Source organism: Narcine bancroftii, chromosome 1 (assembly GCF_036971445.1).
Source record: "Narcine bancroftii isolate sNarBan1 chromosome 1, sNarBan1.hap1, whole genome shotgun sequence".
In the NCBI taxonomy this organism is placed as follows: Eukaryota; Metazoa; Chordata; class Chondrichthyes; order Torpediniformes; family Narcinidae; genus Narcine; species Narcine bancroftii.
In genome coordinates, this window is record NC_091469.1 from 224,666,984 (window position 1) to 224,693,697 (window position 26,714).

At 39.2% G+C, this 26,714-nt stretch overlaps 1 protein-coding gene across 2 annotated transcripts in view; it reads left to right on the forward strand.

The window, feature by feature from the left end:
- Positions 1–26,714, forward strand: part of lnpep (leucyl/cystinyl aminopeptidase) — a 109,079-nt gene that overhangs the window by 56,097 nt on the left and 26,268 nt on the right. For both annotated transcript variants that reach the window (XM_069892184.1, XM_069892194.1), the window contains exons 4-8: positions 1,971–2,105; positions 2,747–2,867; positions 9,549–9,703; positions 17,987–18,100; positions 18,742–18,873. In XM_069892184.1, coding sequence (XP_069748285.1) covers positions 1,971–2,105; positions 2,747–2,867; positions 9,549–9,703; positions 17,987–18,100; positions 18,742–18,873 — 657 coding nt within the window. The remainder of the gene's footprint in view (positions 1–1,970; positions 2,106–2,746; positions 2,868–9,548; positions 9,704–17,986; positions 18,101–18,741; positions 18,874–26,714) is intronic.

A 26,714-nucleotide genomic window follows, 5' to 3' on the forward strand; every position in this document is an offset into this window, starting at 1 on the left:
ATCTGAATCTAAAATAACTAAAACTGTTTTGACTGTCTTAGATTTTAGAACAAGTCAAAATTGCCTTTCTCTGCTCGACCAATTTCTCTCATTTATTTGCAGTGTTAATTAATTAACCTAGTGCAGATTCCATAGCAGGCTTCCCAACCTGAGAGCAGTACTGCGCTGAGTAAGAGGTTGTCCTGCACCATTCACTCTGAAATAGATCTGTCTCAGGCTCATTGTTGAGAAATTTCAGATTTATTGTCAAGAGTACGTGCATGACATCACATACAACCCAGCGAATCTTCATCCTGCGGGCAAGGCAGAATTACCTCCGTTACCAAAATTAGATCTGCCCGATACTTAAAGAAGCATCCTTGCTTTCCATCATGTCTGACTTTCCAAAGCTTTACTGAGATTTTATTATGTAGCTTTTTGTTCGAAATAGTGAAATGTCCGAGTGCTTGTTGGAATTGTAAATTAGGAGCACTTGCTGTTGCTGTGTGCTTCTCAAAAATGAATCTCCCCTTGGAAAATGCTGTTGAAGAATCTGAGCCTCTGATGAACAAACTTTCTATGGGAAGCAAGCTTTTGCTAACAAAATTAATAAAGTTAAATGGAGATATATTGCTGATTCCCTACTTAACCTCTATGAGCACTGGGTGCCTTTGTCCTGCTTCCTAATTTGTGTGTGAAAATTGACCAACCAACCCCATGGCTGTTCAGTACATTCTGCATTCATAATTTCTTTGATTCTAGTGAGCTGATTTTGGATTAGAGGAAAACTGCAGCTTCTCCCAACAAAAATGCTGATTTTTACAAGTGCATTTAACCACTCTTGCCCCTTTCCCGCTAAAATTGGCTGAATGTGTGGTGTTAAAATTCTTGATACTTGCTTTTATTTTTATCCTCTACTGTGTTGTTTTTATGTTGTTTGTTCAACCTTTTTTGATAATTATTTGAGAAGTTCCTATATAGTATCTGGCTCGCAAATAACTAAGATCAAACCCATCGTCTTCAGCCCTATCTTACATTGATAGGAGTCTGTTCACAACCTTTACATCTTCTTTAAAGCCAAAATGAGCTACAAAGCAGACATGCACTTCAAAAATACCACTCATTTCCAGTGATGCAACCTTGTAATTTTTTTCCCTCCCACTAATAACTGTGCACATTCTGATAAGTCCTTCATCTGTTGCTTTTGTCAACTCAAGACTCGATGTGTCTAATTTGCATCGTGCTGGCTTCCTTCGATTTCTGAATTTAAAGCAATACACAACCTGCTGCTTACATCCAATTAGCAAGTCTTAAACCTACTGTTGCTGACATTCACTGTTGATTAAGCATTGAGAAAGTTTCTTTCTCTCCCTTTTCAAATCTATCATTGATTCACCCTTTCCACCATTCTTTATTTTCTGCCCTTCAAACATCTGAAATCCCTATATTTTCCAGTTATCTTGTGATCACCAGTAATCAAGGGGCAGCAGAGTTAGTGTAGCAATGTCATTACAGAGCCAGCGATCAGGTGTTCAAATCCCATGATGTCTGTAAGGAGTGTGTACATTCTCCCTGTGTCTGCATGGGTTTTCCCCGGGGGGGGGGGGGGAATCTGTTTTCCTCCCATCCTTCAAAACATACCATGGATTGTTAGTTAATTGGGCAGTATGGGCTCTTGGGCCAAAATGGCCTGTCATCGTGCTGTATATCTAAATTAAGTTTAAGAAGTTAAACATAAAAAAGATATTCAATCATTGGTCTACACAATAAGATTGAATTGTCTCCCTTGGCCTCTATCTCCAGTCCCTATTGTACTCCCTACAGGATTTTTCTGTTTTGCTATCTAAATATTTTTTTTTCGATTTTGGCATGAAATAATTGTTAGGAATGCATTCATTTTTACAAGCCAGACTTTCTTTAAAACTGCAGTACCTGCTGTTAAAAAAAGACATGTATTGACATTAATTATGCTGCTCTGTGATCTGTTCTAGAATGCCACCACTCCAGTTGCCAATGGACTTTATCAAGATAGATTTATGGAAAGTGTTAAAATGAGCACTTACTTGGTGGCCTTTATTGTTGGTAATTTAACAAGCATCAGCCAGAATACTTCAAGAGGAGTGACGGTAAGTCCCCATTTCTTAAAGTCTGTGGCTGTTGTAAATGACCCTGTGTTTATTATCTATCCTTGGATAATGGTAACGTTCCTTCTCCTTCAGCCTTTGTGGTTGTTGCCTGCAGCTTTTTTGTGTCTCATGATTATTTTTATAATCTCTATGGTTGAGAACCTAAAGGGAAAGTGACTTCCAGAATTGCTATGTGGAAGCCTATTGGTAGGAGAATTAACCTAATAAGGGTTAATGTGAGAGACGGCCAGTTGCTGGATGTGGGTGAAAACACTATGGACTCAGCAGGTTGAACAGCATCAGTGGGAGAAAAAGAATGGTCAGCACCTAAAGCCAGAACCCTTCAAGACTCGAGAGTGTGGATGGAAGCTAACTAGAAAATGAGGATACATTGGAGAGGGGGCCGTAGGGGATTGATGAACTAGGGAGGGTTGAAGGATGATGGGCAAAGGCAGTTGATTGGCAGCAGCCGGATGAAGGTAGGGTGAATCAAGAGAAACAAAGGGATCAGGTGGAGGAAGATGGTGATTGGTGGTACATTTGAACATCAAGGAGGGATGGATGGTATTCCATAGTTTATTTAAGAGGCGTTTTCTTTCTGGACTGACAGTAATGCTGGTCACCAACTTGAATTTGAATAGGTATCTGTATATGCTGTTCCTAACAAGATGGATCAACTGAATTATGCATTAGAAACGGCAGTGAAACTTGTGGAGTTTTATGAGAAGTTCTTCAATATATCTTACCCCTTAAGGAAACTAGGTAAGGTAAAATTAAAAATCTTTTGTAATGAATTCTTGTTTGTTTTTCACCGCAATTGCAAGTGTTGGAATGTTTTGTGTTCTGCCTCCAGTTAAAAGGGCACATTTAAAATAGAATTATGTCTGTGAATTTGCTTGGATTTTGGCTTACTTTCACTTTTTAAAAGCATGCTGAAAAGGAGTATAGTAAAAATCTGTGTAAATCTGGTGTGCAAAGTGCTTTGATGTTTTCCTGAGAGACTTTCTGGATTTTTGGATGATATTCCAATTACTGTACTGCTCCAATGTGCTTGAAATCACTTTTTTATAATCATCCAGCCATATTATAAATTTTCCAATGGACCCAATTAGACAAGGAGGAGGATGGAAATGAAGATCTGGTGAGTATAAAGGGATGTGGGAAACAGCATCGGAGTCCAAGAAGTTGAAGGAGGTCTGATGCTGAGGCCAAAGCCTGTTAAGGGAAGTTTGAGAATCTACAGGCAATGATGTTGAATTTGAAAAATTGGACAGCACATTACTAGAGTTTTATTTCTCTCTGCTCTTAGAAGGGTAATTCAGCCGAGAGTCAATGTGATTCATTGTCAATGGAGTAAATATGTGATAGAATTAAATAATCTAATTTCAATTCATGAAATGTGTGGAATGAACAGCGTCTTTGCTTCCAAGGATTATTTTTGTGTGGATGTGCAGTAATTATCTGCAAAGTTTGGTCTTGGAGCACAGATGACCATCCATGTGGTGGACATCTCATTTCTGAAGGACCCATCATTTGTTTTTATTCTTCCCTCCTCTTGGCTATAATGTCCTTTAAGCTCCAAGATTAATTTCTGCATCCTTGTAATTTCTTTAACTCTACTGAACACAAAGAACTATTTCCACTGCAATTCAAGATTCCTTTATTGTCATGTAATAGTACAGAACATGTAATTGAGAGAAAGAACAGCAAAGAGAGTCCCTTTGGAGTAGCTGAGGGTCCCATGTTGCCTTGAGAGCAATTAAATGTGTATAGTTCCAGTTGTTATAGATTTATGATTGATCAGATGACATTCTCCTCCACATGCACTGCAATTAAATAAGCTTGAGTCCCCAAAAAACAGATGGTGCAATTCGAAAGTAAAACACAAAGGTCTGCAGACTCCAGTTGAAGTAAAAACACAATACTGGAGAAACTCAGCAGGTCAAACACTGGTACTTTTTATAGCAAACATAAAGATACATAACCAATATTTCGGGCTTGAGGTCTTCATCAACGTTTCAGGTTTGAAATGTTCGTTATGTATCTTCATCATTGCCATTATAAAATACCTTATTTGACCTGCTGAATTACTTTATCATTCTGTTCTTAGATGGTACAATTCATTAGATTGTGGCCCTTTTCCATGAACTTGGTACAGATTCAGTAAAAATCCTGGCAATGGAAGCCTCCATTCTCTTGGTTGCCGGGGCCCAAATTGTAAAGTATCAGATTTTACTCATTTATGGACCAGCAGATGTTCACAATTGAGAGAGAATACAAAAAAAACCTCTTATTTGAGAATAAAATGCTCAATTTTATGCATTGCAGGTGAGGGTACGGGTTTGAAAGATTGAGGATTTATTGGTGTACTTTCCAGAGATGCAGTATATATAATGTGAAGTAGCTCTTGCGATATTGGGCATTGCTTTGATCAAAAATCAATTTTTTCTAGAGAAGCAAACTTATAGATGTATGGGAGAAATAACACACATTTACATTGTTCTATCTTAAGTATTCAAACCAGGATGTTGATAACATCAGGTCAGATCTGCTATTTTAACCTAAGCAGGGAAGCTCTTCCTTTACATTCCCAGTGTTCTCCTTCACATGAAATCCATATTCCTGATCAAATGGTAATTTCCAATCATAAACTGAATGTTAAAACAAGATTCAGGTTTTAATAACTTTTTAAAAATGTGTTTATTAATTATAAAACCACAAAATAAATTACAATTATGTAATATTAAAAATTTGTTATAAATATGTGGTATCAAAATATAGAAAGGAAAAAAAAAGAACCTCTCTATTATCCTCCTCCCTCTCCCCAACCCCCTACAAAAAAGAAAAAAATATATTATATATATTAATAATATATATCTCTCTCTCTAGATACACACACACACACACACACACACAAAGTGACCCTCAACAGAAGTACTCCATAATACAAAATTTATAATATATGGAGACCTATTAGGAGAAAATAAATGTCAGTTTCATTCAAATATTTATACCAATACTTTGTAAATATGGGCTCCATATTTTACAAAATATATCTCATAAATTATATTTTTATTCAAGTGGTATACAACTTCGAACTTCTGCATGCCATCTCTCCAGTCCCAAATCTATATCAGATTTCCAAGTTATTGCAATACATTTTCTAGCTGAAGCAATTTTAACAAATTTCACTTGGAACATGTTCACTTTTAATTTAGGTTTAACCCCTTAATATCACCCAGTAAAAGCAGCATTGGGTCCTGTGGGAATTTAACTCCAATTATTCTTTCTAATAAATTACCAATTTCCAACCAAACATATTTAATCTTAGGACACAGGTTTTAATAAATTTGAGTCAAAGTCCTAGTACATAATTATTCCAATTTGAGGTAAAAGTGGGGGCAGTGTTGCTTTCTGAGTTTCATTTGAATTTTCTTGCAGTCCTGTCACACTCTTCTGACACTGTTCCTTGCCTTTTTTAACACAATATCACATTTAATATGGTCTACATAGGGGCAGCATGGTAAAGTAGCAGTTAGTGCAACACTCTTACAGTGCCGCGACCCGGGTTCAAAACCAACACTCTCTGTAAGAACTTTGTACATTCTCCCTGTGAAAGGGAGTTAAAAGCAGGGAATGACCCCATTTTCCTTGTAAAGGGAGGAGAAGGTGGACCAGTTCACTTGTTGTGTTCCATTAATACTGTGGGGTGGAGTTTTGTTCAGAAAAGGCATGTTAGAACATAGAAGACCAGAGCTCAGACCAGAGCTCAGAACAGGCCCTTCAATCCACGTGTTTGTGCCAAACATGATGTCCAAATCAAACTAAGATTCACCTCTTGCATTGATGGATGTCTCTATGTCTCCTTCATGCATCTGTCCAGAAACCTTTTAAAGGCCATTTCTGTATCTTTCAGGCACCTCTGGATAAAATATTTCCTCCACACATCTCTCTTGACCTTCCTCCTCACCTTAGATGCTTGTCCTCTCATGTAAAATGTTTTCATTTGGGGGAAATTGTCTGAATGTCCACCTTTATGAATGCTTCTCATGATTTTACAAGCTTCTATCAAATATCACTTTGGCTTCCTATGCTTGAGAGGGAATGGCTCATGTTTGTCCAATCAATCCCCATACTCACATCCTCTCAACCAGGCAACATTCTGGTAAACCTGCTCTATACGTTTTCCGAAGCTTCTACATCCTTCCTATAATGAGGGTGACCGGAATTGCACACAGTATTTCAAGCCCAGTTAAACTAAAATTTTACAGAACTGCATTGTGACTTCCTTGCTCTTGTACTCAATGTCCCATCCATTGAAGCCAAGCCTCCCATGTTTTCACCATCCTGTTTATCACCACTTGCAATGAGCTATGGACCTGGACTCCCATAACCCTCTACCTATCAATGCTTTTAAGACCCTGGCTTAACTGTGTGCACTCCCCTTTCATTTGAAGTCCTGAAGTGCATCATCTCCCATTTGTCCAGATAAAACTGCATCTGACATTCCTGTGTCCATATTCTGTTGTATTCTTTGATATTGTCCACAACTCCACCAATCTTTGTAACATCTGCAAACTTACTAACCCACCCACCTACTTTTTCATCCAAGTCACATATGCTTATCACATACAGCAGGGGTCTCAACACTGATCCCCATGGGACGCCACTGGTCACAGACCTCCAGCGCGAATCACAACCTTCTTGAAAAGACCTCTGTCTTTTGTGGGCTGGCCAATTTCATTATCCAACTATGAGCTAGCCAATTTTTACCCAATGCGTTGACTAAAAGTTAAAGCTTAGGCATGACAAAATGTATAAAAGTATGATCAATGTATTGTGGAAGAAAGGAGGTGGCCTTTTTGGTTTAATTTTCTTCCTCTACCCACAATAACAATCTGCTGTACAGTTTGTTATTTCATGTCAGTCTGCTGGAGTGTTTGTCCCTGGCCTTGCAGTTGTCTCTAAACCTTATCTACCTCCATTTACAGGTAGTATCGAAAATGACGTCCTTGTTATGATCAACTGTTTGAACCTTGTACCTGTCAAAATTATTAATCTATGTGCATGCTTTATTTGTTCTCTATTTGTTCTGTAGTGTATCTGGGAAATGCCAAGAATAAAATTAACCAAAGCATTTCTGAGAAACTTTGTGTTATTTAAAGGAATCAACAAAACATTAATAGATGTGATCATTCATGCACAATGAATTATGAATTAATTATGAATAATGTTGCAGCAATAGAAGGAACATTTGTATGTAGGAATTTGTGCTATTGGAGAGGGTCTGAATAAATTGGGGGAGTGGGGCACAGTGGGTGTACAATTGTAAGTGTGGGAGATGGAGGGAGTGGAGTGCAAATGAAATATTGAAGGAAAGACTGTCAGTATCCATAGTCAGCAAAACAATTAGCAAATAACAATCAACAGAAAATGGAAGAGAAGGCTTGCAGACAAGTTACAAAGGATCATATGAATAATTAATAGGGGATTTTAACATCCCAGCACATTAACTGGGATTGCGTTGGTGTGAAAGTTTCAGAGGGGTTCTTAAAGTGTGTTTAAGTGATTTTTTTTTGAGCCAGAATATCCAACTGGACAAGGGGCAGTGCTGAATCTAACGTAGCTACTCTGTGAGTGTAGGGAGGGAGAATTTTGGAAATAATGCCTGAAACTTAAAGTTTCAAGAAAAGGATAGGATGGAAATTAAGCCCTTATATGGGGGAAGGCTGATTTCTGGAAGATGAGAGCTGGCAAAAGTTAACTGGGAGAAGCTCTATGCAGTTAAGTTTACATCCGATGAGCCATTCACAAATGAAACATTGAGAGTTTGGAACAATTATATTCTGTAAGAGCAAAAGATAAGAACAATAACTCCTAAGGAGTCTTGGATAACAAGGGGTATAAAGGGCAGGTGAAAAATAAATAACCCATAATTGACAACATATAAGACTCCCTCCCCCCCTTTCCTCCAAAAAATAGCTCCAAAACTTCCCCTCCCCAGGTCCAATATGTGAAGGTGACATTTTGGTTCCGCCATTTTGGGCACCAAAATACAAATCTAGTGGTGGTTTTCATCCGCAAGATGACGTCAGGAGGAAAGAGCTCAAACTAATCACCCAGCTTTAAGAAGCCTATGGAGTTGCCAATGTCCAGGAAGTGGGGCCACATTTTCATGGAGCACCTTCCCATGGGTGTCCTGTGCTTCCCGGAGCCGCCACTCACTTCCCCCGGTGAAAAAGCCGACCACCGTGTCCCCCGTGTTTGCAGTACACATCGATGGTACGATCAATCACTTGCTTTGAGGAGAGCTCTATTTATCTTGTGTATGACATGGAAATGCAAAGCCTTCCAACTGTAATCTGTTTAATTTGATTGCAGCTTACATGCAGTTCGTTCCAAATTTTATTCTTAAACTTGTTGACTTTACCTTAACATAGTTGTGCCTCATTTATTTTGTAGAAAGATGGTGCTAATCAAGGTTATAATTTGCATTTTGTTCTAATTTCGCTTGATCCTATTGGCATTAAACATGCATCCACCTCGTCCATGAATAATTGGCTTGACCTATGTGACCAGAATTTTCTGAGTACACCAAGAAGAAATGCCTCATGGTTTGAGAAATGGCATATTCTGTAACCTGAGAATGACCCCTGCCTCGAGGTTCTCCAGCATGTGGGAAATTGTGCAAAAAAAAACACCAACTGCTCGAAGAACTTGACATCCACGATGCCTGATACACCGAGTTCCTCCAGCAGTCACATTTTGCTCTGGATTCTGCAGTCTCATGACTGAATTGTTCTTGTGCCAGAATTGTTTTAATTTTTTTTAAATTTAGACATGCAGCATGGAAACAGGCCATTTCAGCCCAGGAGCCCAGTTCAATGAGATTCTCTCTCATCCTTCTAATCTCCAATGGCCTAACCAACCCAATCTGTCTCATTTCTCAGTCCTGCTAACCCAGGGATCACTCAAATAAACCTTTGATGCCTTCCCGTCATGGCATGCACATGCGTCCCAAGAGGAAACCAAAACTGTGTACACAACTCTCACTGGGATCTTATCAAAGACCTAGAAATCAACAGTGACATACTTTTACGCTGATGCTTGCCATCTTGCAATGAGGTCTAACGTGCCATTTGACTTCCCAACTGCCTGACACTCCTGAATGCTTGCATCTCAGCAACTGGTGAAGAGGGATATCTGGGCTTTGTTGAATCTTCCCTCTTTCCATTCTATCGCCATTTAGCTTTTAGAACTGATGTGGATAACCTTGTTTTACCCACATTAAACTGTATCTGCCATGTCTTTGCCCATCTGTTTTACTTCACATTGGAACCTCTGCATCATCCTCACAGCTCACCAACCCACCCCACTTTGCTACGCATTTAATTATTTTGCCTTTACTTCGGATTGAAAACTTTTCTTTCCCCCCTTTTTTAGATCTGGTGGCTCTTCCTGATTTTGAAGCAGGAGCCATGGAAAATTGGGGCCTAATCACCTTTAGAGAAGTAGCACTTCTTTACAAGGAAGACACTGCTTCTATAATGGACAAACAAATCATTACTATAGTGATTGCACACGAGTTGGCTCATCAGGTATTTCAAGCCTATTCGATTATGCATGCTTGATATGAGTTCAGCAATTAATAATGAATAAATGTATTTAATTAGAATGTTGCACAAATCACTTGTTTGTCCAGTGCTATTTTCTGAGTCGTTCTTGTGCCTTGTTGCTCCATGGATGCTGAAAATCATTTCACTCTCTCATGGATCACTTGGAAACTATCAGCTGTAGTAATGATAATACTTCTCCCTTTCAGAAATGCAAAGTTCATGAAGTTAACCAACTTCTTCTGATGGCATTTGACATGGATGCTTTCCCCATCTAAAACTTCATTGTTTCTATTGGGGGGGGGGGTGTAGAGTCACTCTCACATTGTTGATCTGCTACCTCAACATGCCAAAAAACAAAATTTTGCAAAGTGATGAATATAGGTACAAAGTCATGCAGCATCGAACAGGCCTTTTGACCCATCTAGCTCATGCTGACCAATATAGTATTTGTAGTCCATTTCCTATTTGCCAATCCGCCTCCAAGCTCCTCTTATCCATAAGTCTGTCCAAATGAATTTCGAATGTTTTTGCGCTAGCTTCTACATTTTCCTCAGCAGCTCATTCCAGATACAGACCACCCTCTGAGTGGGGTAAAAGAGTTCCTCCTAAATCTTTCCTATGTTCTTTCTCTAGTTCTAAAATCATCTATCCTGGCCCTCCATAGTATCCCATAAATTTTGATGTCATCTAGAAATGTACTAACCAAGTTAACAGCATTGCCATTTAAATTGTTAATATATGTGACAAACAGTGCTGACCGACCACTGTGCTACACCACTCAATACAGGCCTCCAATCAGAAAAAACATCCTACCACTCCTACCCAATGGGCCGCCTGACCTTGGATCCCACATAATTTAACCTTTTAGGCTAACCCACCATGTGGGGCATGGTGAAAGGCCTTGCTAAAGTCCATATATAAAATGTCCACTACCCTGCCCTCAGTAACCTTCTTGGCCACCTCTGCATAAAACTCTGTCAGATCGGTGAGACGTGATCACCCACGCAGGAAACATGCCAACTGCCTCCAATCAGTTCCTGACCATCCAAATGCCAATAGATCTCAGAATTCCCTCCTGGAATTTTCCAACCACTGGCGTCAAAAGCACTGGCCTGCACATGTCTGTCACGCCCTTGCTGCCCTTTTTAAATAACGACACAACATTAACCATCCTCCAGTCTTGCGGCATTTCATCCGAGGCCAAAGAAGATGAAAATTTCTCAGCGAGGGCCTCTGCAATTTCTAGCTTCCCCAAGGAGGGGGATGTATTTCTTCGGCCTCTGGGGATTTGTCCACTTTAGCGCGCTCCAAAGCTCTTCCCTAGCAGTTCAACATCTCGCCACTTGTTTCCTCCAGTTCCTTGGCCTCTGTGATCTCCTCCACAGTAAAGAGTTGATGATAGTAGAAAACCAGGGAGAATTATTAAAATCTATCATTGTTGGGCTACGAACTGGTATCTCAATTGTAGAAACAGTGGACCAGGAAATTTTCTGTTAGCCAGTATAATAGAGGTGTACACGATTTGTGAGAGACATCGATAGAGTGGATATACACCTTTTTCTTGTGCAATGCCCAAAACTGGAGAGCATCTGGTTTTTTAAATATTTATTTTATTTTTCACACTGTGAACCATATCAACTAAAATATATACAAACCTTTCTCATTAAATATACACAGTGGCATTTTCTCCCTTTTTTTTTTACCCCTACCCTCCCTCCCCCCTTCCCACCCCCCCTCCAAAACCAATAAATATTCAACATATACGATACAATAAGACCATAAAACAATGTATTCACACAATTAAAAATAAGCAAGAAAAATGCATCATCTGTTTTTACACACTGAATCAAATCGTTTTGTCTTCTTATCCTTTTAGGGGGTGGAGGTCCGAGGCAAGCTCTCTCTGTTATGTTCCATGTATGGTTCCCAAATTTGTTCAAACAATGTGACTATTTTTTAAATTATATGTTATTTTTTATCCAATGGAATCCATTTATTCATTTCCATGTGCCATTGCTTCAGGCTCTCTTCCATCTTCCAAGTTGACATACATTTTTTTTTGTTACTGCTAAGGCTATCATAATGAATCTTTTTTGCGTTTTATCCAATTTTGAGGCCTAATTCATTACTTACGTTATTTAAAAGAAAGATCACTGGAATTTTTGGTATGTTACTTTTTTGTGATTTTATTTAATATCTGATTTAGATCTTCCCAAAACGTATTCACTTTCGTACATGCCCAAATTGTATGTCTTGTTGTTCCCATTTCCTTCTTACAGTGAAAACATCTATCTGATAATGTTGGATCCCATTCTTTTATGTTTTGAGGAGTGATATATAACCTGTGCAACCAATTATACTGTATCATGCGTAACCTTGTGTTTATTGTTAACTAATATGGCTACACCTCTAGCTTTTGAAATATATGATGCTGCCGCTATGTATCCTACCCAGTCTCTCTTTAATTTGTTATGTTCCACTTCAGTTAGATGCATTTCCTGCACAAATGCTATATCTATTTTTTTCTTTTTTCAGTAAATTTAATAGTCTCTTCCTTTTAATTTGGTTATGTATTCCATTAATGTTTATAGTCATATAGTTCAACGTGGCCATCTTATATCTTGTTTACACCTCTTTTCTGCTTCCTCACCACCTTCATCCCCTTTTTTCCATTTTCATCTCTCAGTTTTCCCCTTTTAAACTCAATATATGACAACACATTTAAAACATAAAATACTCCAACAATTCCCATACCCAATATTACCTAACCCCAAATGCCCTCCCCCCCTCTTTGAGTTGCCCCTTATCCCTTGCTGGGTGAGCACAACTTCCCTTTCCATTTGGGTTGTGATCTTTCTCGCGAGTGTCAACTGATTTCGCAGTGATGGTTATTCTCTCCCCCCCCAACCCCCCCCAGAAAACATTTTTTTAACATATATAACAAAGCTCTCCCTTTTCTCCCCCCTTCCTTCCTTCCCCTCTCTTTCCCCTCTTTAGTTCTTTACATATACATTGTTTTTACATCTTTATATATACTTTGTCACCTTCCTTCATTCTTATTACATCTCTTCTTCTATCCTCCAAACGCTCTGCGAATTCTTGTGCTTCCTCCGGATCCAAGAACAGTGTTTTGTTCCCCGGGTATACATATTTTAAGCACGGCTGGATGTCTTAACATGAATTTATAACCTTTTTTCCATAGAATCAATTTTGCTGTATTAAACTCTTTCCTCTTCTTTAAGAGTTCAAAACTTAATGTCTGGGTAACTTTATTCCTTGCCCGCTCCAGTATATTTTCCCTTGTCATATATCTCAAAAATTTTACTAAGATGGATCTTGGTTTTTGATGTGTCTGCCGTTTCAGAGCTCGTGTTCTGTGTGCCCTTTCTATGTCCATTTCTTCCTGCATTTCTGTCGTTCCCAGGACCTTTGGGATCCATTCTTTTATAAATTCCTTCATGTTTGTGCCTTCTTCACCCTCCTTCAGGCCCACTCTTTTTATGTTGTTTCGCCTACTATAATTTTCCAACATATCAATTTTCTGAGTTAACAGCTCTTGTGTCTCTTTAATTTTTTTGTCACTTTCTTCCAATTTTCCTCTTAAGTCATTTACTTCCATTTCTATAGCTGCTTCTCGTTCTTCCACATTTTCTACTCTTTTACCTATTTCGGTCATGACCCATTCTAAACTTTGCATTTTATCTTCTGTTCTCTTCATTTTTCTTTTAATTGCACTAAATTCTAATGACAACCATTCTTTTAATGCTTTCATTTGCTCTTCAATAAAGGCTTTATCTATGTTCTGTCCATCAGTTTTACCTTCTATTTCTCTGTGAAGATCTTGGTCGTCTTCTTCTGTGTTTGTACCTGCGTTTGTGTCTTCTTCTTCTCTTCTTTGTATCTGTGTCTCTTCTGTTTTTCCTGAACCTTTTTTTGGGGCGGGTGGGGGGTGTTCACAAGTCAAGAACAAAGATTTTTTAAAAATACAAATCACTTTATTAGCAGTGATAGGTGTTGATATAAATTTCATTCATTAATAAGCCCAAAGCATGCAGTTAATAAGGAATAAGGTGTTAATTTTAATAAAATAGATGTACAGAGGCGCATACAGCCCAATTACATCCAATTAACCAACAAATCTGTACGTTTTGAAGGGTGGGAGAAAACTGGAGCCCCCAGGCAAAACCCACGCAGACATAGGGAGCATTTACAAACTCCCTACAGACAGCATGAGATTTGTACCCATGTTGCTGAGTACTGTAATAGGATTGCACTAACTGCTACACTAACTGTGCCACCAGTAGGTTTTGATTTGCTTTTTCTTCAATAATGACCTTGTTGATTATGGCTAAGTTTAGATTACATTTGTCTACATCTTGCATAGTAGAAGGACTATTATTATATGGCATTTCAGCTATATGGCATTTCAGCTATATGGCATTTCAGCTATATGGCATTTCAGCTATATGGCATTTATGTATAATATTTGGGTTTAACAGCATATTTTTGAGTTTTATAAAGTAGAAATTACATAATGAATAGGTATCATCGAACCATACAACATATGAAACAGGCCATTTGGCCCTTCTAGTTCATGCCAAAATATTATTCTCCTAGTCCCAGTCCATAACCCTCCAGACTCCTCCCATCCATGTAGCTATCCAATTTATTCTTAAAAGTTGAGAGTGAGCCTGCATTTACCATGCCAGATGGGAACTCGTTCCACACTCCCACCATTCTCTGAGTGAAGAAGTTCCCTGTAATCAGGGATGTAGTGCTCACTGGAGCAGCGATCCAGCACTTCATGGGGTGGCTTTGGCACCTCCTGTCACTGTGTTTTGGTGAGCTCCGACACCTAAAGAAAAATTAGTACTGCTTCCCTGCCCCTAAACCTTTCCCCTTTCACCCTAAAGCCAGGTCCTCTCGTATTTATCTCTCCTAATCTAAGAGGAAAGAGCCTACTCTCATTTACTCTGTCTATACTCCCCATATAATTTTGTAAACTATCAAATCTCCCCTCATTCTTCTATGCTGCAAGGAATAAAGTCCTAACCTGTTTAATCTTTCCCTGTAATCCAACTCCTGAAGACCCAGCAACGTCCTAGTAAATCTTCTCTGCACTCTTTCAATCTTACTGATATCCTTCCTATAGTTAGGAGATCAGAACTGTACACAATACTTCAAATTTGGCCTCAACAATGTCTTATACAACCTCACCATAATATCCCAACTCTTTGATTTATTAAGGCCAAGATGCCAAAAGCTTTCTTTACAACCCTGTCTACCTCTGATGCCACTTTCAGGGGATTATGTATCTGTATTCCCAGATCCCTTTGTTCCTCCACACTCATCAGTGCCCTAACATTTACTGTGTATGTCTTTTCTTGGTTTGTCCTTTCAATATGCAGCACCTCACACTTGTCTGCATGAAATTCCATCTTCCATTTTCTGTCCCTTTTTTCCAGTTGGTCCAGATCCCTCTGCAAGTTTTGAAAGGCTTCCTCGCTGTTCACAATTCCTCCAATCTTAGTGTCATCAGCAAACTTGCTAATCCAATTTCCCACATTATCACCAGAACATTGCTATAGACATCAGACAACAATGGTCCCAGCACCGATCCCTGAGGCACACCACTAATCACAGGCCTCTAGTCTGAGAAGCGATCATCCACTACCACTCACTGACTTCTCTCACTCAGCAAATTTTGATTCTAATTTACAATCTCTCCATGGATATCTAGTGTCTGAACCTTCTGAACTAACCTCCCATGTGGGACTTTGTCAAAGGCCCTACTAAAGTCCATGCAGACAACATACACAGCCTTTCCTTCATCTACTTTCTTGGTAACCTAAAAAAAACTATAAGATGCATTAAACATGACCTACCACGCACAAAGCCATGTTGACTATCCTTAATCAGCCCTTGGCTGTCCAAATACTTGTATATCCGATCTCTCAGAACATCCTCCAATCATTTACCTATTATTGACGTCAGGCTGTAATTTCCTGGTTTACTCTTGGAGCATTTTTTAAACAAGCATCTTTCTTGCCTAGATAATAATCAGCAGGAAATGAAAGAGTGGTGAAAAGGATGTTAAATCAGGTTTTAATAAAGTTCTTTAAAGAACATAGGGTCAAACACAGCCCTGCGATGGCTGAAGGCGCATCTGGAAAGATGGGGACCTGATGCGCCAGAATCTGAGGGGTTACATAGCTGAGTAAGGTTGCCTCACTCAAGAGGGTCATGGTTTTAAGGACTGTGAACATGAAATCCAGAGAGTGCAATATCATGTTTTCCCCTCCGAACCTTCTGAAAATGTCCTGTCAACAACTTTGTATCTGTCATATCCTCTTTACTTCTGCCTTTTATCCTGCTTTAGTTCAAAGCAAATTCAGACCTGAAAGCTCTGCTGTTGATGTGGAATGAAACGGATGCTAACATTGTGTAAGAGAACTGGTTTGAGGTATCTATTGTGTTTCAGCAACTTACTGTATTTGTGCCTGTCAGTCCAACGTAGCTAGAGTTTACACAAATTTTCTGAGTTGTGGGGTGAGATGCACTGCCTGTTACCATCCATGGTGAATGGAATCATTAAATGTGTGTATTTTTACCTTGGGATTTATTAATTTTTTAACTTCAACTGTTGAAAGGTTCTATGATTATCTGGGACATTTAAAGCTGTAACGTGTCCTTTGATTGCATAGGCTGTCAAATTAGCGCAGTCTGAGAGCTGGACTCCAGGTTAATGGTGAAAGGTGAGATGCGGGGGACTTCTTCACAGAGAAAGTGGAGAGTATGGACCATCTGCCAGCTGAAGTGGCGAATGTGAGGTCAATTTTGATATTTAAGAAAAAATTGCATAGGCATGTGGATGGAAAGAGTAATTTTTTAGACATACAGCACAGTAACAGTTTGTCCCAGGGTTGACCTACAACCCTGGTACATTTTGAACGGTAGGAGAGAATTGGAGAACTCGAGGAAACCCACGCAGACATGGGAAGAACATACAAACTCCTTACAGACAGCGCTGAACTCTGGTTGCTGCCGCTGTAACAGCATTGTATTAACCATGTCACTCCATCCCATGCCATGCCACGGTGTGAAGGGCTATGGTCCAGGTACAGGTTTATGGGACCAGCCAGAATAGTAGTTTGCCATGGACTAGATGAGCTGAAGCAACTGTGTCAGGGGTGCAGAGCTAATTTTTTAGGTGCTGGAGCTCACCAAAAATGGTGACAAGGAGGTGCTGGATTTGCCTCATGAGTTGCTTGCCGTGGCCCCCTGAGATGCTGGATGGTGGTCCGGTGAGTTTTGGCAACACTGCACCCCTGGCTATAGGATTGCTGTGGTTCTGTTTGTGGGTTAGACAGTTTGTTTCTTGAACTTGAATTGACCAAGAAAGCCACAAGAGGTTATTACAGGCACAAGGATTAAACAGAGGACCTCTACTTAATATCCTCATCACATTCCTGCACTCCAATCACCTCAAACACTGACTGTAGTTTCCTCTTCCTGCCTCTACTGATAATCATCTTCGCTTCTCACTGCCTTACCCTACAATTACAATTAGGCATTTGCTGGAAGCACTTTACCTCTTCCATTACTGCAGTTTCCTATTTGCCACAAATATGTTTTCCATCCACTTCCTCCATGATCTCCTTTGGTGAGAATTAGTGGAAGAATGGCCTCTCGTATAATTTCAGTCATACAAGGACCAATCCACTGGGCATAAAACTATTTCTACATGTGTTCTTTCTTTGAAACCTGAGCAAGTTTTATTTATATTTTGTTAACTGACTGTGTCACCCTTTTTCTATAAAATATCTTCTTTGCAGATGTCATTTTGAGTGTCCACTGGTTTATAACTCGTGGGGATATATCTGTTGGTGATTAAATGTTTAACACCAGTGGTGATCTTTTGGTTTTGGAGATGATGCCAAGAGATCCTCACATCAGTTTAAAATGCATTGAGAAATTCACCTGATCTGGCATTGGTGTATTTTGCTGCATTTGCCTAAAGTGTTTCTCCCAGGTTTTAATGAGTAAGCCTCAAATCGAAGAGACTAAAACCATAGCAGTTTTTGTGTGTCTCATGTCATACTTTCATTTTAAAAGACCTCTGTGGCCATTGCTCATAATATTAGGGGAGATGGGATGATTAATCTATTGAATGGGAAATTACTCGCATTTTTGTTGCAGTTTTTTAAAAATACATTAGAATTAATCTGATAGCTATATTTCCTGAATAATTTTTATTCTCCTCAGTGGTTTGGTAACCTTGTGACTATGGAGTGGTGGAATGACCTTTGGCTAAATGAAGGATTTGCCACATTTATGGAATATTTTTCACTTGAAAAAGTATTCCCTGAACTACAAGTGGTAAGTTTATGCTTTAATTTTTCATCGTCTCTTTATCCATCTTGGGTGTAGTTTGTTGGTAAAGGGGAAAAATATTCATTTCAGATCCTTTCAATTCTTCCCCATTACTACAGTGTGTACGTGGGGCCTGAATTAAAGTGGCAAGGACCCAAACCATCATTTATCATCCTAACATTTGTTTGAACTGCAAAACACTTAATAGATCTATGTTGTTGTCAAAATTTAATGAAATTACTGTGTTGCCATACTGAAATATTGCAAGATGAATATAGCTTGTTAAACACATTTGTGCTGGACACCACCTCTTGACCAATTATTTAGGAAGAAGGCAGTCTATTGAACAAGAAAATTTGCAGTGCTGGAGTTGAGTACAATGCACTAAAATGCTGGATCACTCAGATCACTAAAGTATTAGATCACTCAGCATCTGTAGGAAGAACAAGGCAATCAACAATTCAGGACTGAGCCCTTCTACGAGAATCTGGAAAGACAGGTCTAGCAAATGAGGTCACTTCCATCTAAAAATGAACAGATAAGCAATGATCTATTTTCAAAGTTCAGTATAACAATTGATGTCCATGCGGTGCTTTTTTGTCGTGACAGAAGTTCAATGATATTCTTCTTTGTTTTCATCCACATAGGGTGACCACTTCCTGAACTCTCGCTTCAGGGCAATGGAAAAAGATTCAATGAATTCATCGCACCCACTCTCGACTGCAGTTGAATCTTTTGAACAAATTGAAGAAATGTTTGATTCAATTTCCTATGAAAAGGTATTTAAACCCATAATAAAAGATCAAGATTCAATTTGTTGTCCTTGTAATAAAACAGTGTTATATACACAAAATTACTTTTGCCTCTTGTAAGGTAGTCAGAGTTGCCATCAGCAGAAGTTGCCTGAAGTGCTTCTTACAGTTAGAGAGAAGCAAAAGAGAGGACCCTACCCCCCCCAGAGTCACTGTGTGTCCGTGGATTCACCTCCAGCACTTCCGTAGCCCCCGCAGCCACACAGAGTCCAGTCCAAACCAATGGGAACCCGAGCTCCAGATCTGAACCCCCAACACTGACAGGAACCCTTCAGTGCCTTCAACATCCCCTCACATCCCAGTTCTGATACTTGGTACTCCTTTGGCCAGTTTCAAGCCAGTCTCTAACAATCCGCACCCCAGTGTTAGTCTCCCGACAGCGGCAGCCCAGAACCTCCGTAGGTTCCTCGCCTCAAGTCGCCGTCAGCCCGCCGCATGCTTTGGTCTTTCAGCCGCAGACCCCCCTCATTGGTCTGCCGCCATGGTCACCGTTCCCATCGGTCGTCTCTCTCCTTCTCTTTCTCAGACGGGGGATGGTCTCTCTGTTTTCTGGTACTCTGCACCAGTCCTCCGCTCCCCTGGAGTCTGCAACCCCTCACGGCTGCTGCCAATCAGAGGTTGCGGGATTTTAAATAAAACTACCGTCTCCTCCTTGAACGGGCTGTTCAAAGCCTGTGCGGCGCTGACGGCAGTTGACCCTGCAAGAGCACTGTATCTCCTCGCTCTTGGCGGGTCTGCACCAGCGGCAGCACTGCCATTACAGTGGCTCCGGCAGCGCTGCCATTCAACAAGGAAGGCATTCTAAATAAATTATAGATGTGCTCCAAGATGACGTATTTCAAATCCAGTCTCTCTGCACATGGAGAGTTCTGGCATACAGAACATTCTGTGAGAATGCCGGAAAGGTGTTTCTTCCTTGAATATAACAATCAGCATATGTATTCATCAACCTCATTATTATTTACATTAGTGAAAGCTCAGATTCACGTACGCTGATCATTGTTCACAGTAAATCATTTCATTGTTGTGCTTTATTTTGTACATTTATTGCGAAGTACATTTGTCACTGGAGGAGAGATTCTTCCTGTGTCTTCCTAGGTCACCACAGAAGCCAGTGCCTGATAAGTAGATGAATAAAAATGAGTAGACAGCAGGACTCCAGAGGCCTGTGTCTAAACTGGTAGGGATCGATTCACCAAGCTGTGTCTCGTTTGGGAGTAAGCATCGATATATTGGAAAATAATAGAATATTTTGTTTGTATCATACATATGTTAAAAGAAATTCCCACCCCACCTAATTATTTTTTTTCAATTATTCTTTTCTTTTACACTGCCTTAAAAAATATGCATTGCATTTGGAATTGTTATTTATGTCTTTATCATCTATTATTCAATGAAATAATCTAATGCTATCCAGAAGGCTACTGTTTGCTTCCTGGTCTGAATAAAGTTCCATTTGTCTAAAAGATGAGTCAACAATAATCTTCATTGCCACTCCATTTATTTTAAAATTCTTTTTCTGATTTGTTTTCATGGCAACCCTCCCCTTTGTTATTTTTGCACTATGGTGCTGTACCCTCTACCTCAATAGCCACTTTCAGGTGGCCAGAATACCCGACTGTAAAGCCGCCTATTCTACCCCAATGCAGCTGTTGGATGGCCACCTAAAATTGGAGAACCCCGCCAGGAGGAGCACTTACCTAACCTTCCTCCTGTAGGTATATTCTCCGGCTCCTGAAAGCAGCAAGGGGCTAGCAGCTTTCAGGTGCCTAGCAGACCCCGCTGCCTGATGGTCCCCCGGCGTGGGTCTACCGGGCTGGGGCAGCCGTGTCCTGCACCGGCCACCCCAGCCCCATAGTCCTGCACCGGCCGCCCCAGCCCTGATATCCCATGACAGCCCCTCCAGCACAGTAATCCCTTGCCGGAGGGCTGTCAGGCAGTGAGGAGGGGGCTGTCCGGGAGCGGGGAGGGGAGCTCTCAGACAGCTGCCCCTGCCCCGACTCAGGAGCCGGCATTTGCTCTGTGGCACCTCTCCCCACGGTGGACCTTTCAGGTGACAGAACAGCTCCTTTAGTGCTGCCACCTGAATGTCCCTTTGCAGACACCTGCAGCCGCTCCATAGCCACATTTTCCAGGCGATTCCACCTGAAAGCAGCTAATAATAATCTTTTGGACTTTGGTCAAAAGATCTTTCATTTCCGTCTTATTCCAGGAATATGTTGCCACTTAACATAATACAATATTGACTGATACATCAGGTATTAAATTGAGCCCCTTTCTTCTTCCTTGGACATAAGAGTTAATCGTATATTTGAGGTTTTTTTTTGCATTTTTGTCCTGACCCAAAAGACACTCTGGTCATACTTTGTGTGATGGAAATAAATCGTAGCTAATTTAAAAGACCATCCAGAACTTGTACATTGTGGCCAAAGTATAGCTATTTAGCCATAGCCCAACTTTCAATCTCTAATCCATTGGATCTGATGAATCATCTTCATTCAGGTACTTGATTAATATAATGTCAGTTTCAGCTTCCACTATTCTTTCAGACAGTGAGTTCTAAACTCCAACAATCCTTGGATTAAAAAAATAATTTGGGTACCGTGGTTAACTACACTCTCTGCTAAAGGAAATTGGTCCTTCGCTTCCACTGTATGGCCCTTTCAAAAGTTTATATTTATTTAAATCTCCCCCGGGGACAAGCTCAACAACTGTTTTAAATTGTTCTGGTAATGATCTTCATGTGTTTGTAAGCGTTTCAAATCTACTTCTGCTGTAACAGTTCATGGTTAATGATTGGATAATTAACAGTGTGAAGGAACTGAGGGACCTTGGGTTGCAAATCCATGCATCTCTCTCTTTTCATCTTTTTATTGAGTTTTTTAGAACATTGTATAGAGAACACAAGGTTACCAAATATAAAGACTATAAATGCATTTCCAAAAATAAAACAATGTTGTCAGAATGACAAAAAAGTAAAGAAAGGGAAAAAAAAGCAAAGAACTCTAACCCCCTACCGAAAGAAAACCTGGGATGTTTTGGCATAAAATTAAAGGTAGTATAGTTCGGCTGAATCCATAACACATTACTAACTGAAGGAAAAGCCATGTACATAAATAATTACACTCAATGATCAGGACAAACAGATTTAATGAGCCTGAAAATGGTCCATAAAAGGACTCCAAATTTTATGAAAATTAGTGTTAATATACAACGTGGAACACCTGATCTTTTCTAAATTAAGGCAAGACATGACATAACCGCTGAGTACTAAAGTTGGTGGGGGGGGGGGGAACAGGATCTTTCCAAATAAGTAGGATAGCTCTTCATGCCAGAATAGTTGTAAATAGTATGACTTGATGATCAGATGAAGAAAATAGCTCATTAATATCATTTAACACTCCAAACAAAACCGTTAAAGGATTAGGTTCAAGATTAACCGTAATATTATTGACAAAAAATGAAAAATCTCCCTCTAATAAGGTTCAAGAACTTGACAAGACCAGAACGTTTCTGTTGTGGTTGCTTCCCTGTCATTACATCTGTCACATCAAGGATTTAGGTCAGGAAATACACAGGATCATTTGTCTTTAGTCATGAAAGTCTGATGTACAACCTTGAACTGAATAAGAGAATGTCGAGCACATAGTGAAGAAATGTTAACTAATTTAAGAATCAAATCCCAATTTTTGTCTGAGATAGAAAACTGTAGATCAAGCTCCCATGCTCTTTTAATCTTATTGAGGGAAATCTGACAAGGATTTGAAAGCATGTTGCATATAAATGTTATTAAACCCTTTTGGAAAGGTTCTAATTTGAAAATGACATCCAGCATGTTAGATTCACAAGTCGTGGGAAAATTTGATAAAGAAACCTGTTCTTTAAAAAACATTGAATACCAATTGACAAATGTCAAATCATATAAAGAAGGAGGAGATACATAATTAGATGATATAAAACTTGATATGGAAAAAAAACCCTTTTAAATCAAAGCATTCCCTGAATTGAAAGTAGACATTACAGGGCTGTACATCGTTCTGTTAACTTTGGCTAAAGAAAAAGGAAGTTCTGCTTCCTAAAAAAGATAAACCGGAAAACTTCTCAGCTGACCTCCATTCTAAACGATCCCAAACTGGTCAGTTCAATCTATTAAAATATTCAATCCAAAACAAGAGAAAACATATGTTGATTGCCCAGTATCTTAAATCTGGCAATGCCAAGCCTCCGTGCCTTTTAAATCTCTGCAAATGAAGTTTATTCAGCCAAGGTCATATGTTTTGACAAATGTAGGAAGATATAACAGAGTGAAGGGAATCAAAAAAAATACTTGGGGATGAAGACTGGAATTGCATAAAAAAGGTATAAAAGTTTGGGTAAAATAATCATTTTAATAGTGTTAATACGACCAACAAATGAAATAGAGAAAGGTAACCATGTGGACAATGTCTGCTTAAATTGTTTTAATAATTAAGAAAATTTTTAAATAAATGTGGCTTTACATGCATCTCTTAAGGTTGACATGCAGCTTGATAGGATAGTTAAGAAGGCCTTCGATAATAGGGGGGGATTGAGTTCAAGAGTCGAGAGGTCATGTCGCAACTCTACAAATCTCTGGTGTTCCAATCTGGTCACCTTGTTGCAGGAAGGATGTGGAAGCCATGGAGAGAGTGCAGAGAAGATTTACCAGAATGTGGCCTGGATTGAAAATAAGTCTCTGCGAGGAAAGGTTTGCAGAGTTGGGACTTTTCTCTTTGGAGCGTGGAAGAATGAAAGAAGACTTAATAGAGGTCTACAATATTCTGAGAGGCATAGATAAGGTGGACAGTCAGCACCTTTTTCCCTGGGGCAGGAATAGAAAACGCCAGGGGACATCTCTACAAAGTGAAGGGAGGAAAGTTTAGGGCAGACATTGGGGTGTTTTTTTTTACACAGAATTGAGGGTGCCTGGAATGCCTTGCTGGAGTTGGTGGTGGAAGCTGAAATATTAGGGGCATTTAAGAGACTCTTAGACACATGGTTGAAAGAAAAACAGAGTTATGAGGTAGGAAGGTTTAGGTACATTTTTTAACATAGGAATATGTAGGTCAGCACAACATCAAGGGCTGAAGAGCCTGTACTGTGCTGTAAAGTTCTATGAAACATTTAATTTGGCTTTACAAAAAAAAACGCTCTCTTGTCCTTTACCTCCATCAAAATGCTCTCCCATTGACACCTTTTTATTTAAAAAAAAATTGGACATACAGCATGGTAACAGGATCTTCCAGCCCACAAACCCATGTGGTCCATTACACCCAATTGGCCTGCAACCCCTGTAAGTTTTGAAGGGTGGGAATAATCCTGAGCACCTGAAGGAAATCCACACAGACATGGGCAGAACATACAGTACAAACTCCTTACAGACAATGCAACGCTAACAGTGTTTCCCTATCTCTGTACCTACCAGGTTATTCTCTATAATTGATCTTTTTCTCATTGAGTTTTCTACATAATGGTTTTAAAACATTCTCTTAATTTTTTTTGATTAATGCATCTTTATACTATTTATGCTGTCTCTCTACATTTTGAAGTCCCATTCAATTATAATCTTGTTATTTCTGCACTTCGAGAAACTTGCTGTCCAACCTCCCTTTAAATGATGACACATTGTACATCATTAGCAATAGAACAGTATAATTTTAATCCTTCCCTCAACTCGAATGACTTGCTTTTTGAGGTTTCAAGCCAATCATTCATTCTTAGTCATTATTTTTAAACTAAAATCGTAATAGCCCTCCTCTTTGCTTGTAACCAAGAGCACTTTTGCTTTTCTGAAGGCAAACTTTCACTTGCATCTTCAACATCTTGCATGCACAACTTTAGCTCTTTAGCCTAACTTCCTTGCCTCATACCACCAAGTTTATACCACTAAGTCCCTTGAAATTCCTTTGTTTCCCATTTTTGATGCCTCCATCACTTTTGCATAATCTCTATAGCCACATTTTCATCTGTAATCTTCTCATATTGGCAAGTAGCATGAATCCTGTACCATGGATTTGGACTCACCTGGGTTCCTTTTTAACCTCTTTGCTGGCTACCTACTTTTAGGCAGCCTCTTTTCTGCAAAGTAATTGAAACTGAATTTCAATCCAGGGAGCTATGAGATTGAGCAACAGAAAAAGTGAAATACTAAAAAAAAATCAAAGAACTTGAAATTCATGTCTCTGGATCCTTGAAGATGGGGCAGATAAATAAATTAAGAATGTAATTTTCAACTTGGTTAATACCTTTTCTTTATGTGCCCACCACTCTCTCCAACAATTAAGTAGTCCTTAGGGCTCACATGTCCAAATCAAACTTCTCTACATTGTTTTTATGCAGATGTATTTCCTCATTGTGATAAATGCAACAATGGATCTGCTTCATTAATTCATTTGTTTTGGAGAAGTCAGAGCCTTGAGAAATATTGGAATGAAGTATTTCAAACTTGCACTGCATTTTTTTGAAGTTAATTGTTTTAACTTAATCCTTTAAGTGCTTTATATGGTATTGTTGGAGAGAGTGACATAACTTTAACGGTATCTAAGCTGCATGTATTAGATTTTATTTTGTTATGGCTAGGCAGGAGGTTTTGCTCAGTTGGAAGGATGTTACCCCACCTAATCATGCTCAGTGGCTGTGTGATGTCATGTCATATTTAAATTTAGAGAAGATTAGATGCTCAATTTCCAATTTGAATTTAAATTTTCAAACACTGTGAGGACCCTTTTTGAATTGCATTTATAATCTTTGATTTGTTGTAAAGTTAGAAATGTTGAATAATGAGGTAATTAACACTCTGATAAGAATTTTATCTTCCTTTTATTTTTGGCCAAACAGCTTCTTTCTTGGTAGTGGGTTTAGATTTTCTTTTTTTTATATAATAAATTAATAAAATGTCAATACAAAATAATTTGTTTGATTAAAATGTGGAGTACCTTGGATGAAATGATATGATTTAAGAGTAATGTATCTTTTTGACTTTTAACATGTATCCGTATGTACTCTGTATTGTTGGAAGTGAAATGTCAAAGATTAATAAAAATATTGAAAAAGGAGAATATATTTCAGATATTTTACTACCCAGGACTGAGATCACAGGGTAGAGAGAAGTGTAAAAACACTTGTAAAGTCAGGCTGGATCATTACTTTCCAGGAAGAGTACAGTCATGGGTCACTTAACATCTATGATATGTTCTGTGAAATAGGACATTATGCGATTTGGATGTTGTGCTAACACCATATACTAATGATAGATGATTAGAAGTGGCATGGGTGCCAGGTTAATTAAACTATTCTGTGACAGCAAGATTTGGTGCTGTGGTATTCCTGCATCAGAATAATTATTAGGACACATTTTCACCTGCTAAGTCACAACTTCGAACTTCGTTAATTTTGTACTGGAACATGGTGCGTGGCAAAAAGGACTCGGGCTCATTTTCTGCAATACTTTTGCTGGATGCCTTGAGTTCTTCAGTCTTGTGTCAACAGTTCCGTCAGTGTATGTGACCAAGAAGCATTTTGCAATAATGGTAAACAGTGGCTGTGACAGAGAGGGTCACTGAGTGAATTGAGCAAGTTCAATTGTGAGAGAGAGGTCCGCTATATCCTGTTCTCCAATTGGGATTTCTGAATGGATGTATAAGTAGTTGGACATTACCCAAATAGATGTTATATGGCACATGACTGTCTAAGAATGTAACAGGATTCTGTCATTGAATTCTGGGCAAAATCACATCAACTATTTCAACATTGCAGATCCACGAGACAATATGGTTGACGCTAAAATAGTC